At 46.2% G+C, this 17543-nt stretch overlaps 2 protein-coding genes and 1 pseudogene across 2 annotated transcripts; 2 read left to right on the top strand and 1 right to left on the bottom strand.

Moving 5' to 3' along the window:
• Nucleotides 1-353: 353 nt before the first annotated feature.
• Nucleotides 354-1821, top strand: LOC112889615 (anthocyanin regulatory C1 protein-like). Its single transcript, XM_025956340.1, has 3 exons — nucleotides 354-707; nucleotides 837-966; nucleotides 1082-1821. Exons 1-3 carry the CDS (start codon nucleotides 575-577, stop codon nucleotides 1611-1613), a joined length of 795 nt encoding a protein of 264 aa, XP_025812125.1. The 5' UTR covers nucleotides 354-574; the 3' UTR covers nucleotides 1614-1821.
• Nucleotides 1822-4674: 2853 nt separating this feature from the next.
• LOC112888380 (mechanosensitive ion channel protein 10) lies at nucleotides 4675-8370 on the bottom strand. Its single transcript, XM_025954586.1, has 5 exons — nucleotides 6771-8370; nucleotides 6559-6682; nucleotides 5846-6139; nucleotides 5502-5704; nucleotides 4675-5317 (listed from the first exon to the last, which is right to left on the bottom strand). Exons 1-5 carry the CDS (start codon nucleotides 8093-8095, stop codon nucleotides 5041-5043), a joined length of 2223 nt encoding a protein of 740 aa, XP_025810371.1. The 5' UTR covers nucleotides 8096-8370; the 3' UTR covers nucleotides 4675-5040.
• Nucleotides 8371-14101: 5731 nt separating this feature from the next.
• Nucleotides 14102-16846, top strand: LOC112890583 (annotated as a pseudogene).
• Nucleotides 16847-17543: the final 697 nt, after the last annotated feature.

The raw sequence follows: 17543 nt of genomic DNA, 5'->3' as shown, positions 1-17543 counted from the left end.
TCAAACTAAATAAACTTTACCCGTATTATGACAAAAAACTGCATGGTTTGTTTAAAAATGAACTGACACCCTGGGCCCACCACGCATAAGACACAGGTCCAGCTCTCAACTCGCATGCAAACAACGGTTGCCACCAAATGACGACCGCGACGCCCATTTGCAAATCGCCCGGCTTCTCTGCAACCTGCTCTATTTTGGAGGCGGACGACTTAGCAACCTGTGCCACCTAAATTCACCGTGAGCCATTCGAATCGAGAGTTGCTTCAAAAGTCGCGTACCGTAGGAGGTAACAGCCGTTCGCTGCATCTAACCTGAAGGTTCAATTCGCACCGGAGAACGGGTCACTACTCACTAGCCAACAGACACGGAGCCTGCACGCGCAGTGCGGCCTCAGCTCGGCCACGTGGTGCCAGTGCCACAGAGCGGTCGGCCGGCCACGTCGCGTGCTTAAATACGCCGACGACGACAGAGCTAGACGAGAGTACGCCGTTGCCCCCTGCTGCCGGCCTGCTGCAGCACACTGATCCACGGATCAGGGAGAGGGAGAGGGCGGAGAGGGGAAGAGATCAGAGAGATGGGGAGGAGGGCGTGCTGTGCCAAGGAAGGGATGAAGAGAGGGGCGTGGACGAGCAAGGAAGATGGCATCTTGGCCGCCTACGTCAAGGCCCACGGCGAAGGCAAATGGAGGGAAGTCCCCCAGAAAGCCGGTAAAGTCTAACTATCTAGGAGTATATGGGGATAGAGATAGCTTGAATTCTCTTGTACAAACTTGTATACTGAATCGAGTATGCCGATCTCGGCTGATGGAGCTAGTGTTTGTATATGCGTGTGTGCAGGTCTGCGTCGGTGCGGCAAGAGCTGCCGGCTGCGGTGGCTCAACTACCTCCGGCCGAACATCAAGCGCGGCAACATCTCCGATGACGAGGAGGACCTCATCGTCCGCCTCCACAAGCTCCTCGGCAACAGGTAGCTTAGGTGGCTCACATGCATAACCGAAGAGCTGATGAGCATGAGATACCTGCAAGCTCTGCGATCAGTTCTCGGAATTAATCTCATGTCTCCGCTTCTTGCGTGCTGGCAGGTGGTCTCTGATCGCAGCCAGGCTGCCGGGCCGAACAGACAATGAAATCAAGAACTACTGGAACAGCACGCTCGGCCGGAGGGCCGGCGCCGGCGGCAGCAGGGCGGTCGCCGGCACGCCCGACACCCCGGCGGCGTCGGGCAGCTGCGAGACCGGCCAGAAGGGCGCCGCCGCTCCTCACGCGGACCCCGACTCGGCTGGATCCGCCACCGCCGCCGCCGAGACGGCCGCCTCGGCGGCCGTATGGGCGCCCAAGGCCGTGCGGTGCACGGGCGGCCTCTTCATCCACCCGGACCGGGACACGCCGCCCGCGGACGAGACGCCGCCAACGGCCGGGGGAGGAGCAGGAGGGTCAGGGGAAGGATCGTCGGAAGACTGCAGCTCGGCGGCGTCGACCTTCGCGGGCGCCGACGAGGAGCCGTGCTTCCCCGGCGACGGCGGCGACTGGATGGACGATGTGAGGGCCCTGGCGTCGTTCCTCGAGAACGACGAGGAGTGGGTCCGGAGCCAGGTGGCCGAGCAGCTGGCGTAGACAACAAGTATACGTGTACGCGTAGCTACGTACTGTACACCGTATACGTATGCGCATCAGCGCACGCATGATGTACTTGTCGGTGTGGGTGTGTGTGGTGTGATCGTGGTAGACTGGTAGGTCGATCGTAGGTGTGGCCATTCCGCTGTGATGCTTCGATGCAAGATCTGTTGAGGCAGCTCAATGCTGGCTGATTTTATTAGTTTTACTCCCCCGGTCCACGAGAGAATGCAACTCTCGCTTCCCAAGAAGTCAAATAATTTTAAAGTTTGACCAAATTTATAAAAAAATTACTAATATTTATGTCTCCAAATAGATTTATATGAAAATATATTACATGAATATTCTATGATCCTTCTTATTTTATAATATAGATATTAATACTATTTTTATAAATTTGATCAAATTTATAATTGTTTGACTGCTGAAGGAGCGAGAGTTGTATTATTTTAAGGACAGAGGAAGTATTTGGTAAGCATGCAGCGTACTGCGTACCTTTGCATCCGTACATGTTCATAGATGATTGCTAATCCCTTTGGTTTTTTTTGGAAATATAGTTCAGACACGTACATCCAAGTACGTACGCAGGATGCATGCACAAACATACTACGACTATGAGCGCTTAGGGAAGATAATATGCATGTGAGGTGGATGTAAGATATTTGTTGAGTATCACTCTCGATGTAGTGTACTGGTACTACTCCTGCATTCAAGATTAGAGCTATCGTCACTAGCTTGTTGTGTACTTCCGTTCCATAAATATTGTTTGTTTAAAAATTTTCAAACATATTACTAGTAAGTAGAAAATGATCATGTTATCTCTAATTAATTATAGCAGTTGTGATTGAAGACCGAGCTGTTTATTTAGTTTCCTAAATCCTCAATAAATGCAAATACATCGAAACCTGAAAAGTAACATCAACTTAAGCATTTGATTGGCTTCATACTCTTCTCTATGCAATTATCTCTTGGTATTTGATACTATTACTTTAATTATATGAACTTTAGTGCAATCTAAAAGAAACATTCTTTGTAGGATAAAATTTTAAGGCTAAACGAACCGTTTTTGTGCGACGAAGGGAGTACCTAATTAAAGCGTTGTAAAATACGTCAAAAACTAGGCTAGTAGCCTTGTACTTGCTTACCCAATTTCCTCGCTCTGAATTACATTTTGTTAATTATGTAAATCCACATGCATGTGGAAAGGGAAGGAGTTTTTGCGTTTGATATAGTTTGTCCCCATTGGTTGGTTATACCCTCGTGACTCCCTAACAGAAACTGTTAAGAAGTAAGCAACGGGAGAATGCGGTGAATGTGCTCTCCAAAACCGAAATGGATCCTATATTTCAAAATAAAAAAAAATCTTAAAGCAATGTTTGTATTGTTCTTTTTCACCACGGTATATACCTAGAAGATGATGCATTTGGAAAGGACTTGGCGCTTCCTTTGTTGCTAGGAGGCTCCTTTTTAGTTGCTGGCAATTCCTGCCAAGGCTGCAAAAACCATTCACAACTGAACCACCACAATTAAAATTCTAGAACCAATTTTTTGTCAATGGAAAAGGTAAGTAGGTGAGGTGTACGTATAAGCCATAACTCAAAAAAGGCAATTACATGATGTATACCCGATATTTTCAATCCGAAACCACACCAAGGCCGCCCACTCAGTCAGCCAACGCCACTCTTTCACACCAAAAAAAAAAATCAGATGAGAAGGACATTCATCAACCCAAATTGATGAAACTAACACACCCATAAATTCCACTTCTTGGATGCGTTGTGACGCGTTTTCTCTGGTGTGGGATTCGTGATGCCTTGGGACGGGTATTCCGCTCTCTTGGGAGGACTGGCGAGGCCGTTTGATCCATAGAGAGCGTAACAGGCCAATCAGGTTCAGCATGTTCTTGTTTGTCGGGGTAGCTTGGGCTCTGTGGAACACGCGTAATAAGATGGCCATTGAGCACATTCTACCGAGATCACCCTTACAAGTTCTGTACTCTGGCATCTAATGGCGCCAGCCACTGAAGGTTGCTGATCAAGATGAGATGCAGGAGATGGAATCAAGGATAAGGGGCTGGGCGCACGCCTTCAATCCGAGCGACGCTGCCGTTACAGATATCATGGAGCTTTAGCTGCCTGGATGTAATTGGATAGTTGTTTGCTCTTTTTCTTATGCTAAACTTGAAAAACTGGTAGCCCAAGTTCTGTACCCTTTTATTCGCTTTCAATATAAAGCAGAGTGTTACTCCTTAAAAAAAAAGGATGCGGTGTGACGAGAAGTTGGAGCATTGGCTCTCCTACCGGGTGCTGAGCAAATAATGCAAATTCAAGGAGCGCTCACGCAATTTGCTCGAAAGAACACCCATATTAGCATGTGGATGCATCTGCCCGTGGAAACAGTGAGGATCCACCGCTTACGTCTCCTTCCCTTTTCTCCTTTTATTTGCGTACGTGGATGCCTCGGCAACTCCCATTGGACGCCTTGTCAGTTGCAAGGTCCAGCTTTCCATCAGTAATCTACCTCTTCTGTTCCATCAGAAAGCTGCGAGGCAACGTGCTTATGTGCAAGCAGCTTAGCCGCGCAGCATTGGTCCGATCAGGCGATGTCCACGTCCCACAGGCCCCAAGTGTCAACATCGAACGTGACGTCCGCACTACGTAATTTTCTCCGGGAATTATTCAGGCCTAGCTTTCTAAATTTTTTTCATAAATAGAAATGATATAAGAAAAAGGATACGAGGCATGAGCCGAGAAACCGGCGTAAACAATTTATTGACGATTTTGGGCTTGATAAATGTAAAACCAAAATTTACGGCAACCTTGATAATACCAGCAAAATCCATGCCAATCTTACCAGAGCGACAAAATTTCGGTAACCATTCCATCTTGGAGACTGCTCAGCAAAGTGACATTTTCCATTATCTAACCATTCCATCTACCTCCACCCGAACGCAGCAAAAAGCAAGAACCATGGTCCAGGACAGCAAGCACTCCAAGTCTTGGAGAAAAGGCCAGCTGTTGTCGCGCGTCACTGTCCCCATACAAAGCATGCATGCAGCCCAGACACGAAGACAATTGCACTGTCCGTGGCGATTGTTCATATTCTCTGCTCTGTAGCCCAGAAAAACTGTGGGCCAAATCTACAGCCAGCCCCACCCAAAACATCGATCACCAGTACCACACATTCACAGCTTACAGATTCGTTATCTAGCACAAATTATAGCTTGATCTGTCCAGCAAGCACATAGTTTGAAGAACTTGAGTACAGACTACACAAATAGTCATCCCTGCCTTGTCAGAACTTACGCAAGTAGCGTATCGGGCTCCTCGGTTCTGACCGCACCAGACCGTGAACTTGGTGACCATTGTCAGACCCCTTCACACCATGAAATCGGTCATCAGTTGTCAGTATAACAGCTCCCGATCTTCTATCTTGTATGAGCAACAGCCATGGGCAACGGGTTTGGGCCGACATAGGTGAGCTCAACTTTCTGAGGAAGAAGGTGGTACCGGATGGACATCTCCTCGAATATTCTCTTTAGCTCCATGACAAGCTCAGACCTCCTGATGTTCTTCTCCCTGATGTTTTGGAAGTTCATTGTGTGCTGGACAGACAGAGACATGTTGATCTTGTTCACATCCAGGATGTCCTTCAGGTTTACCGTGTGGACAGGGTGCCAATGTGTTGGTTTGCTCTCCAAGTACCTGAAAGTAGAAGGAACCAGTCACAATTGATAGCATGGATACAAAACCTATTCACATGAACATGCGATTACATTCAGATTCTTTGTACACATCATATGCAGATTTGAATATCTATTATGATGAACTACAACCTCGGAAGTTGAAATATGGACTATGACAGTTCAGATTAAGTGACAGAACTTACCCTTTGATTTTGGACTTCAAAGCTCCAATGCTCTCAATTGAAGTTGAAACATCAATAGCAAAATCAATTGTCTCATACATGTTAGGGCTTCGGTAAAAGTTGCTGATTGCCTTTGTGGACAGTACAGAGTTTGGATAATATACTTTCTCATTGTCATTCTTCAAGAAAACAGTAGTCAATATATTCATTTCTTCGACAGTCATCTATCATCAGATAGTAGATTCATGTCAGAAACATAACATAACATAACATAACATAACATAACATAACATAACATAACATAACATAACATAACATGGGAAATAAACGGAAACAGGTACCAGAAAGGGTGGCCTAGAAGTTACCTGCGTTCCATCGATAACACAGCGGTCACCAACATCAAATGGATGCATGATGAATACAAATATAAGGGCCTCAAATACAGTCTTGCAGGCATTCCCAAATATGAATACCACAACCAGAAGCTGGGACGAGATGACAACAATGATTTTGGTTGTCGCAATGCCCATCAACAATAGTGTGACGATGATGATTATAATGACGACTATAACACTGATGAGGTTGTGAAGTTGCATAACTGCAGTCTTCGTGTCATTCAGAGAAAGTGCTAGTGATTTGCGATCGAGGTATGCTTTGACCTGGTAGTAAAAAAAGATCAGGAATGCAAACAGACATCCGTCCAGTATGAATCCATGATGATGTTTACAAAAAAGAAAATCATGTTTTGCTATTTTTCATCAGCTGGTACTGATTTCTGATTCAAGGAATCAAATATTTTGCAAGTGCCAAAAAATAGAATAGAACTTGTAAATACAAAACTAAGGCAGATGATGATCATAGTCCTCAAATTATGCAACTTAGGCTGTGTTTGCATACTCAAATCACAAATTTCAGCTACTACACAGGACTCAAGTCAAGACCCACAATTACGACTGCATTTGTGCGCAAAACTAAAAATTCGAGACATGAGACATTCGAACCAACCTATAACATGTCCATATAAATTCTGAAATAAGAAGGAAACAGAGATGGTAAATGCATTCAATTTTTCCATTACCACCCAATTCTTCAGAGCAGATTTTTTAATCTTTCCCGTCTCAGGTGCTCCCTCAAACAGTGGAATCACCAGGTCCACCTCCTCCTTGGTGAGAAATCTCAGCAGATCCACCTCCTCAATGTGCCTATGCAAACAATTGAAAAGAATGCGCATGTTGAGGTACTCATATACATAAGAAATGGCTACTGAAAAATAATTGAAGCCATCCTCACTTATAGCCGGGCCTTGCAACGTTCTTGAATATGGCACATGCCGCAGCCTTCGCCTCCCACTCGCTATTTATCTCTTTATCCTTCGACATGCCATCAGCATCATCAAAGCTCTCGATAGTATTAGATATGGTTGACAGCCTAGAACTTCGGATTGCTGTGATGAGCCCTCTCATCGTCCATGCTGACACCTTCTCCTGGCTCATCCTCCTGAGCTTGACGACATCAATCACCTCCGGCACACCTTTATCTTTCTCCTCCTTGGCCGTACTGAAGCTGACCCGCCCAAGCCCACTTCCCTCCCGGCCCACATTCTCCGCCAGCTGCATCAGCGGTGGCCCCGACAGCGTCTGCAGCACGTACTGGTGGAACACGCTCTCCTGGATCCGATCGAAGAAGGTCTTCCGGTGGAACGTGGCGGCGATCAACTTCATGAGGAAGGTCTTGACGAGCCAGATGTCGGAGCCGATGAGGACGGAGGCGAGGAACTTGGAGACGTAGTTGAGGATCCTGGCGGTCTTGAGCGAGCGGCCGGCCCCTTGATCGAAGAGCTGCGACCACGCGATGAGCACGAGGCCGAGCCAGAGGCTGACCTGGAAGCTCTTCTTGAGCCCGAAGACGAAGTAGAGCACCTTGGTGCGCAGCAGGAAGTTGCGCTCGACGACGAAGACGATGAGCGTGACGAGCCACCGGCTGAGGAGGTGGCCGGAGAAGACGGCGGTGACCATGACGCACCACTTCCAGATCTCCAGCCCCCAGAGGACACGCCCCCGCAGGGGTCGCACGACGACGCTGACGGCGAGCAGCGCGAGGAAGAGGATGAGCACGGAGAGCTCGAGCCCGATGCGCGCCCGGCGGCGGCACCGCGCCGCGGAGGCCCACGTCCGGGAGCCGTCCCGGTTGCGGAACAGGTCCTCCTCGTCGTCGGCCTCCGCGGGGGTGCGCGGGGTGGAGACGCCCGCCGCGGCGCGGTGGCTCGGGGTGGCGGCCAGCGAGGCGGCGGCGGCGGGGTGGACGGGGGATGGGTGCGCGGAGTCCGGGTGCGGCGGCGTGGGCGGCTCGGCGAAGCGGGACTTGGGCATGCCGATGGAGGAGCGGCGGCGGAGGAGCGCGGGCGGCAGCGGCGGGCGCGCGGGGCTCGAGACCGGTGGCGGCGGCTTCTCGGGGTTCTGCGAGGGCTTGGGGCCCTCCGCGGCCGCGGGGTTCGGCTGCTGGTTGCCGCTCGCCGCGTGCGGCGGCGTCGGGGGCTGGTCAGGCGGGATGAGGAGGACGTGGTCCGCCGCATTACCGGGCGGCGGCGCGGCCGCCTTCGCCGCGGACGGGTCCATGCGCGCGCGCCAAGGACGGCGGACGCGGCGTGCGGGCTGTGAAAACTTGGGCGCCTCCGCGGGTTACGGCGGGGGTGGCGGCAACCTCGGAAGTGCGGCGGTGGCGGCGCGGGGCGAGCGGGGCAGCGGGAGTGAGTGAATGATGGGGGCAGCGCAGCAGGCGTGCAGGTGCCTCGGTGCCGTGGTGGGAACGGACGGGGGCGGTGGCCTGTTTTTCGAAGCTCTGAGCGAACGAGAGACCCCCGGCTGGCTGGTGGCGGCGGCCTGGTGCGCACGCGGCCGGGTCGTGTCGTGCCCTTTTGGCGGCCGGGTCAGGCCTGGGTTCGCTCGCCTCGCTCTCGCCGTTCACGGTCACGGCGTCGCGCCGCGGCCAGCGCCGGGTTTCACGCTTCGTTACTCCGTGTTCCTTTTTCTTCCCCGTGGGGTGGGATTGTGGGAGTCAAAATCAAACCAGCGTGGTGGTGATTGCTTCTTTTTCTTTCCGACCCTCCATTTCAAAAGGGAGTAATAAACATGAAATCCAAGGACCGCTGACACTGCGCGGCACTGTGGTCAGTGGAGTCAGTGGCCCTAGTTATTGCCGGCCAGATCACGTGTCTCCCGACTCCTCACCGAACTCATCTCTTCGCTTGCTTTTGTCAATTGTAATTTTCATCCCTAAAAAAACTGTAATTTTCATCCAAAGTCTTAAATTTATTTACTGTGCAAATCTAAGCTTATTCGGGAGGGGCAGCGAGGCCCGTAAACTTTGAATTTACACGTCAGGATCTCTAAACTTGTAAATGTTTCGTATGTACAGGTTTAAAGTTCTCAACTTGCCCCTATTACTGACGATGTGGCATGTTAATATTATGAACGCGTACACTAGAGTTTTACTTGGTGAGCTCCAAGAAATTTTTTAGCCTAAGCTCCGTTTCCGGCTGCTGGAGCTACAAGAGATTAGAGGAAGGCAAGAAGAAACCGTCATTCGGTGGTGGCTTCTGAGAAGCTAAAGCCAACGGAAGTCTAAATAAACAAGGTCTAAGCAAACTGGCAAGTAGATTAGGATAAGGGAAGCCGGTCTCTATGATAAGGAGAAAGGAATGGCTAGGATGTCAGATCAAGTACCGGAAAACTGTAGTGTAACGAGGATTACCTAGGCATCATGTGCCAAGTTTTAGTCACTTTGTAGTTTCTAGCCCATAATTCTCAAACAAAGAAACTTTTAGCCCGTCGGCAAATCATCTATATATCAAAGGCATTTTTCCCACCTTGATGCTAATCTCATGGTCCCACGCAGTCGTCATACTTTTGTTGCCAGCTGATCAAAGGAAAACTGCGCGAGTTCAGGCCCTGCACGTTGGGATCTAAACTTTAGTCACGCATCAGAAACCGTCCCCGTCGAAACACCCCTTTCACCTTTGACCGTAGCACTAAGCGCAAACGGTAAATCAGCTTTCGCTATAGGGGCGTCCACCCGCCACCAGATGCTGGCCCTTTTCACTTTTTCAGGGCATGATTGATGCAAGTTCAGCGTCCAAAATATCTCAGGATCACAACAGCTCGGTTCGTAAGAGTCAAAGGCCGTGTGAAGCAAGCACCGCAATGACAAACCGATGGACTCTATCTATGGTTGGCCCCGTTTGTTTCCGATTATAATCAACTTATCTGTGAAAATAAACACTAATTCTATCAAACGTTTTGCATGTTTTTGTTTATTTTCACTTGTGTGGTAGTTCGCTTTAGATATTTGAACTATAGGAAGCGAAAAAATCTTCGCTTAGCTTATAATCTAAGGGTGCGTTTGGTTTAGCTATGAGCTGTAAAAAAGCTGCTGTCAGACGTCTGTTGTGAAAAATCTGCTGTGAGATGGCTGCTGTGAAAAAGCTGAAAGTTGTTTGGTTCAAACTGCTGTGAGTTGTCGACTGTTAAAAAGTTATATATTGTCTTTATGCAAATTGACAGTATGCAATATTTCTTTGTGATGACCAAATTCCTTTTCTTTTAAATCTTTATTTATATATATATGAAAATATTTGAAGTTAATTTTTTTATTCTTTTTTATTTTTATTTTTCTATATATGAAAATCTTTATTTTCTTATATATAAAAAAATTGAAAGGGTATATATGTGACCAATAGTAGTTGTGCAGTTTTTATAAATTTGGAAAAGCTGTAAAAGCAGGGTATAATTTGCTTTCAAATTTGTACCATAGAAAAGCAGCTTTTTAAAAGTAGCCGCAGAAAAATTGAATCGAAAATATCTAAGTAAACAGGAACATAGACGGTGAAAAAACGGTGTCACATCCATGGCTGGAAATGCCTAGGCAAATGGAATGTCACGGTCCAAGCACTTGAAGTACAATGTCACGTTCCTCATTAGACACTAGTGATGTGGTGCGATTGCAAGAAAAATGGAAACGGAATGGCGTGCCACGCATTTTACTGCTGTAGTTCTGAAATCTGAATGTTCGGATGAAGACACACACTGCTCTGCGCGTAATCTACGAGAAACGGCTTCTCTTTGAGTTGTACAGAACCTAGAGACGAGGGGCGCTGGAATTTTTTTAACATTCGAAGCTTTTTGAAAAAAAAAGAAAATCGAAAACGGACTAAATAGGATGGTGGTAAACTGCTAATAACTCTATGGACTCCAATTTGCACCTCTTGTGATCGGCAACATGATGCTACTTCCATCCTGAAATATCTAAGTATTTGAAATCTAAGTAAATTTATAGAAAAGAGGACAATACGAGCTAACTATGATTAGTACAGTGGAAGCGATTACATATGCAAGCGAGACCTGTAAGGCTGTAAATGATGGCCATCATGCTGCCTTTACTGAGCAAATTCGCACCAATGATTCGACTAGCACGGGGGCGGGCGTGCATAGATAGATTTGGATATTAGAATGGAGCACGTATTGTATCGTATGACACGTCCAGGTACATGTGGCTGAGAGGCTGAAAGGGCACCAGAGCCACCTCGAAGAACAGAGCGTAGATAGGGAATGATACTCTGAAGCCTCCGATCACACTTTCGGACCGATGAGATCGAGCAACAGCCGCAGGTGTACTACAACGGTATAGAGTAAAATCCAAGTGGGAAGTGATTACGCTAGAATACTAGCGCTATCACTGGCGGCTGTCCCCCCGTAATCCTCCGCGGGCTAAACGACGGCCGTCATGCTACCTGACTGGACGATGGCTCCCGTCCCTCCCAGCTAAAAAACCCTGGGGCGCGTGCGTGGGACAGTGGCAGCACGCGCGGATCGCAGGCCGCCTGCGGCACGCGCACGATGCCCTCGCGGCCTCGCCGCCTCCGACTCCGAGCTAGCGGACGGCCGGTGCAGGGTGGCAGGACACCACGCCGTGTCCGCCGCTTCCTTCCTCGAGGGCGCCGGAGCTCCCCCGGGGCGCGCGCTGCCTGACGGTGGTGGGCGATGTGAATTGTGATGATGGGCCACGCGCATTCGTGGGAGGTGGCCGACCGCTGCTCCGTTGGACGACGGTGCGTGTCAGCGGAGCGACAGCGGTGGGTGAACGGAGCCGAGGCGCCGAGCAGCGGCCGGCAGAGCGGCACGCCGCACCTGGACCTTAGCCATTCGAGGTGTTGTTCGTGGCTCCGTTGTTTCACAGTAGAGGATCCCCGTCAGCGTCACTACTGTGTTTCCTCGAACTTTTTTTCCCCAGCAGTAGATCTTGGCGCGACAATTTAAGAGCCGATGATCCTCCGACTCTCTCGGGTCAAACAGCGTATTTTGTTGCCCACAGTTATACTACTATTACAATGGAAGCGTATAAATTTACACGAACAATAGTTTTTTTAAAAAAGGTTTACACGAACAATGATAACCGTTGATGTCATATAGAGGTATATTTAAAGGCAAGTGTCTATCGAGTAATGTGAGTTTGTTACAGCAAATCTTGGTAGTATCTTTAGTTCTCGCTTTTTGAGACTCGTATAAAACTAGAAAGGCGGCCCGCGCAAATTGCGCGGGTAGCTAGCATTTTTTGCGTTAACATTTAGATTTAATTACTTGAAGAAATGTGCGTACATTTATTCTATTAGAAATTGTTTCGTCTACTCATGATGATCTAGAACGAAAAATCACTATATTTTTCACCATATTTTGTGCTTATTCTTCATGATCAGAATTGATTTTGATCCATTCAGTATCAATATCGGGAGGCTCCCACGACAGCAATCTCCTCTCATGTCCAGGCCATCAGGTGTAGGTGACGTTTGTTCTTCTCTTCTGTCGTATCCAGGTATAAATTTTGTTGGATGGAACATAATAAAAGAATTTCAATGGACCACCAATAGTTAGTCTAAATCCTAATATTTTCTAATTGGCTAATTAGATATTGTAGTATGAAGTATATTTATGTATAATGACAACATAGGGACAACATAAGCCTTTTGCATCTATTTTTCCTTTTAGATTCCTAATTTAGCTATATTTATAATTCGTATTTAGTGTGAACTTTTCAGGTTAACGTAGGCCGTTAGATCTTTATAAAATCTGATGTATAAATTCTTCTTTCTTTTAGATTACTATGGAAATTTCTAAACTCTCTTAGAGAATGTGGTGATTTTTTTCAACAATCACTTATTAATTTATTGGACAGAACACAATCAATGAACTTCAATAATGGACATCTAATAGTTAACCTAAAGCCTAATATTTCTTAATTGGCTAATTAAATATTGTAGTACGGAGTATATTTATGTATAATAATAATATAAGTCACAGTTTAGCTCGTGCTCCATGCTTATCACCGTAGTAGCTAGAGTTTATTCCAGAATCCATCCAGCCTGCCAGTCTTGCCTTTGCAAATGGAGCCGCCACTGTATCCTGCATGGAGCTTTGAGCGCACAAAAGATGGCCTAGCAGTGTGCAAGCTGATCAAAACTTTTTTAATATGCCGGATATCTTTTGTGTTTCGTAGGCCTGCATGGAGATCATCTTATATATCTAGCAGCAGTTGGATTCCGTTCAGGCCTAAAAATAAGCAAACTCAGTTCTCATCTCATATATCTACTCCGTAGCATACACATCTTCGTTGGAGGGATAGAGAGAGAAGAAATATTGAAAGACAGTCTATGTCACGCTGATGAATTAGCTACTTTTGATTCCTAATCTAGCTATATTTATAATTCGTATTTGGCGTGGACTCTTCAGATTAATATAGACAGTTAGATCTTCATAAAATTCGACGGTGCAAATTTTTCTCTTTTTTAGATTAACGTGAAAATTTCTAGACTCTCTCGACGAACGTGGTGGTAAGTAGAGAGAGGATAAGAAATATAGAAAGACGCTGATAAAATGCCTATAGACAGTTAGATCTTTATAAAATCCGACGGTGGAAATTTCTAAACCCTCTCGGCGGACTTGGTGACTTGTTATAACACTCCCTTATTAATATAATAGATGTGTGTCAAGTTCTTTTTTGTAACTGTTTATTAGATGTATATTCAGATCAGATGCTACCAGGTACAAATAACAAAATGCAATCAAGAAGTAACATGATATCGCCCATCAGCAGGTGTTGCACAGCTGGTCTAACAGCCCCAGCCTTCCTTTCATCCCTCTTCTGATCCCTAATTCCCCTGCCTCCCAACTGAAGCCACCAACTCACCATGATCCACGAAAGGGTCTATAGTCCAGTGGTTATAAGAATCTCCGAAGCACCTTAGATCTTGGGTTCATCTCCTAGTGAGAACGAATTTTCTAGGACTTAATAGTGTTGTGCTGTCAGTGGAAGATGATATTCCTATCGACAGCAAGGTACCTATGGTGACTTCATCAATCTCGACGGTTTGCCGTCTCAATCTTCGAAGAAGCTCACAGGGATAGAATTTATGTACATGTTTTTATAGAATTGATGTTATAGGGATAAATATGCATACATTATAACTCACCATGTCTCAAACCTCGGTCTCGCCGCGGCCGCCCGTCCTCCCAAAGCCAACGCGCACAAGGTATATAGCATATGGATCTCAGTTCTTAAACCCCAATTCGCGCATGACATTTCATGGAATCATGGTAGCTGCAAATTCAGCTTCACTTATTTTAGTAGCTGCAAATTCAGGTTCACTTATTTTAGTTGTTCAGGTTTCTTTTTGTTCAAAAATCACGATCTGTTGCCTCGCATCTCCAGTACAAGGTCGCGCTGTGCCAGCTGTTGGTCTCACCGGACAAGGAAGAGAACATCGCCCGTGCGCGCTCCCGCATCGAGGCCGCCGCGGACGCCGCGGCGCCATGCTCATCGTCATGCCGGCAAGTCGTGCCCTCACTTTCTTTGTTTTCTTTTTTTTTGAACGCACTCGTCATTACTGACTGTGTTTACCGCCTCAAAAATAAGTAAACTGTTAACTACTGACTGAACATAGAAAGTTATACGCATTGCTTCTTTTGACATTGTTGCTCTGCTTTGTGCCTTTGTTTGAGGAAATACGGAGGTGCCCCTACTCAGGCTCCGTTTGGTTCGGTTGGCTAAACTTTAGCCCGACATATCACACAGAATTTTATCATTTAGAGTATTAAATAAAATATATTAATTTTTTTCCCATATATGTGTGCTAATTCGCGAGACGTATTTAATGAGTCTAATTAATCTATAATTTGTAACAGTGGTGCTATAATAATATACCTCATTAGATTCATCTCGTGAATTAGCTCAGAGGTTATGCAATTAGTTTTATAATTAGATTTTGGTTAATATTTACAAATGATAAAATATTTTTAATATAACATGACTAAAATTTAACCCTCCAAAACTAAACAAGATCCTGCTCAGCTGCGCTGCTGTCGGAGATGGCTGCTGCCAGAAACATCACCATTGTAGGCGGATCGAGAAGGCGTCTGGGAACGTGTTCAACACCTGCTGTGTCATCGGACCAGATGGACAGATATTGTCCAAGCATCGAAAAGTGAGTGGCCGGACAGTCTGTTCTTTGCATCCACATATTTGATGTGGAATTTGCGTAGTAATTGGATTGATCCGTGTGACCAATGCTGGAAAAGTTGGATGTCAGCTGCATCTGTTTGAGATTGACATCCCAAGAGACATCCAAGCGGAAGGAGTCTGATACATTCACAGGTGGACAGGAACCTACAGAAGTTGACACAGGTGTGTGTTAACTGCTAATTGCTTATAAGCTATGTTATTAGAAAAAGTATCATCTTTGTTGGTGTTAAGTTTAGCCATGTTACATAAAAAATAATTTTATCATTTAGAGCATTAAATAAAGTCTAATTACAAAACTAATTGTAGAGTCTAATGAGGTATATTAATCTAACTAGTGGACAAATCTAATGAGGTATGTTAATCTATGTTTAGTAGACGGTTACTGTAACATCACTGTAGCAAATCATGGATTAATTAGCCTCATTAAATTTATCTCGCAAATTAGCATCTATCTATGAAAAAGTTTTCCATCTATGAAAAAAATTTGTAAACAGATTTTATTTAATATTTCTAAATGACAAGATTTTTTTTATATGATATGGCTAATCTTTAGCTCTCGGTAATCGAACGGGCCAACATCATGTCTGAAAATAGCCTCCTACTGCGATGTTCTTTAAGATTCTGTGGAGAAGTACATGTACAGTGCACCTCTCTCCCTCCCTTCCTCCCTCAAAGAAAAGAACAGTGCACAAACTTCTTTCTGCTTCAACTTTTGTGAAAACTCGTGACAATGCGTTACAGATGTTGGACGGATTGGCATAGGGATATGTCATGATATCATGTCCTCAGAACTAGCAATGCTGTACAGATCAAGAGGTACGCCTCGCCGTTTCAGCAGGATCTGCTACATCGGTTTCATGCAGCGCTAGATCCTCCCAAATTTCCATGAACGGCTCAACAGGTGTCTGCCTCTCTTCCTGTGACTTGCCAAACCAGGTGCGCACCTGATATGCTATCCTTCTGCATTCAACATCAGCACTGGGGAGCTCGTGTGGGACCTCATGCAGAAATCCAGGTTGCACAGCCCCCTTTCCAGCCTTCGCTCTTCAGTTCTGCTCTCTGTGCCAAGATGCCATCAGAATTCAGAAATAGTAATACGCAGTTTCAACTGTACTTTTGTTTAAGTTGGGATTAGAACATCCATCTCTCCATGTATTTATCTGACTGACCTTGTTTTCGCCGGTATCCTTTCACTCCATCAGGGCTGTTGACAATCAGGTACTACTACTGGTAAAATAATCATAGCGCATAAACTCTCTTCTGACACTTTACTTATCTAAGATTTAGAGCCTCTTTGGTTCCACGGGACATCGGATGTTTGACACCAATTAGAAATATTAAATATAGTTTAATTATAAAACCAATTGGATAAATAGAGGCTAATTCGCGAGACGAATCCATTAAATCTAATTAGTCCATAATTTGACCATGTCTATTGTAAACATGTACTAATGATTGATTAATTAGACTTAATAGATTCATCTCATGAATTAGCACCAACTTATATAATTAGGTTTATAGTTAGCTTATGTTTAATTCATCTATTTGGTATCCAACATCTGATAAGATCCGGACTAAAAAAGTTCACCCTTTCACACTTCAAATTTGGTTCCTACTGTGCCCGTGCGTTTGCGGTCTGATCAAGGAAGAACATGTGCAGGGCGAAGCTCCCGTTGGGGATGCAGAGCAGAGGAGACCTGCACCGATTGGTGGATGTGCAGGGGCGGGGAGAGTCTGCAAGCGACGGCGCCCGGGGAGTGGACGGCGAAGACGCTCTGATCAGTGACACCGTGTTCTGAGCTGTGCTGCAAGATGCCTGCCTAGTCACTGGTGTAACACTGACATGTACGACCGTTGACAACTTTCACATGTTGGACAAAAAAGAAAAAAAATCTCCGATGCCTAAAACATATCTGAATTTTGATGTGGTTGTTTTCTATCGCACTCGAAGTGTCCAACTCCCCTTCTTGGGGAGTAATTGACAGACGTGCCATGCTCCAGCAGACCAGCATGATTATTTGTTGGCCCAGCATAAAGACAGGAACAATAAATAATATTGCAGTCAATACATAATCCGCTAAATCCGAAACGTGCCGTACCTTTGCATGTTTGAATTGCAACAACAAGGGGTGTCCAAACTCTTCAAATTTAAACGGATAGAATATTTCTGAAAACAAAAGGAACAAGCAAAGCCGAAAAGCTAAAGAAAAAAAATCTTTTGTTCCTTTCGGTCCAGCAAGGCGCGATGCCGACGGAAAGCCCAAGTCACAATTGGAACGAATGCAGGCCCGGCCCACGGATTCAACCGGGATGAAGTGCAAACAAGACTGTAAATCCGTGCGCTCTCCTACCCTGCCGCCGCTCAAAATGACGCCCCCACCCCTCTCCCCAATCCAAAGGCGGAAACCCCACGCTCGCCGCTCTCCCATGCAGGGGCATACCCGTCATTTGAACACCTCTACCGCATTCACTCGCCGCGCCGGCCGTAAAACTCGT

This window comes from Panicum hallii, chromosome 4 (genome assembly GCF_002211085.1).
Source record: "Panicum hallii strain FIL2 chromosome 4, PHallii_v3.1, whole genome shotgun sequence".
Lineage (NCBI taxonomy): Eukaryota > Viridiplantae > Streptophyta > Magnoliopsida > Poales > Poaceae > Panicum > Panicum hallii.
This window is presented reverse-complemented; position numbering and strand designations above follow the sequence as displayed.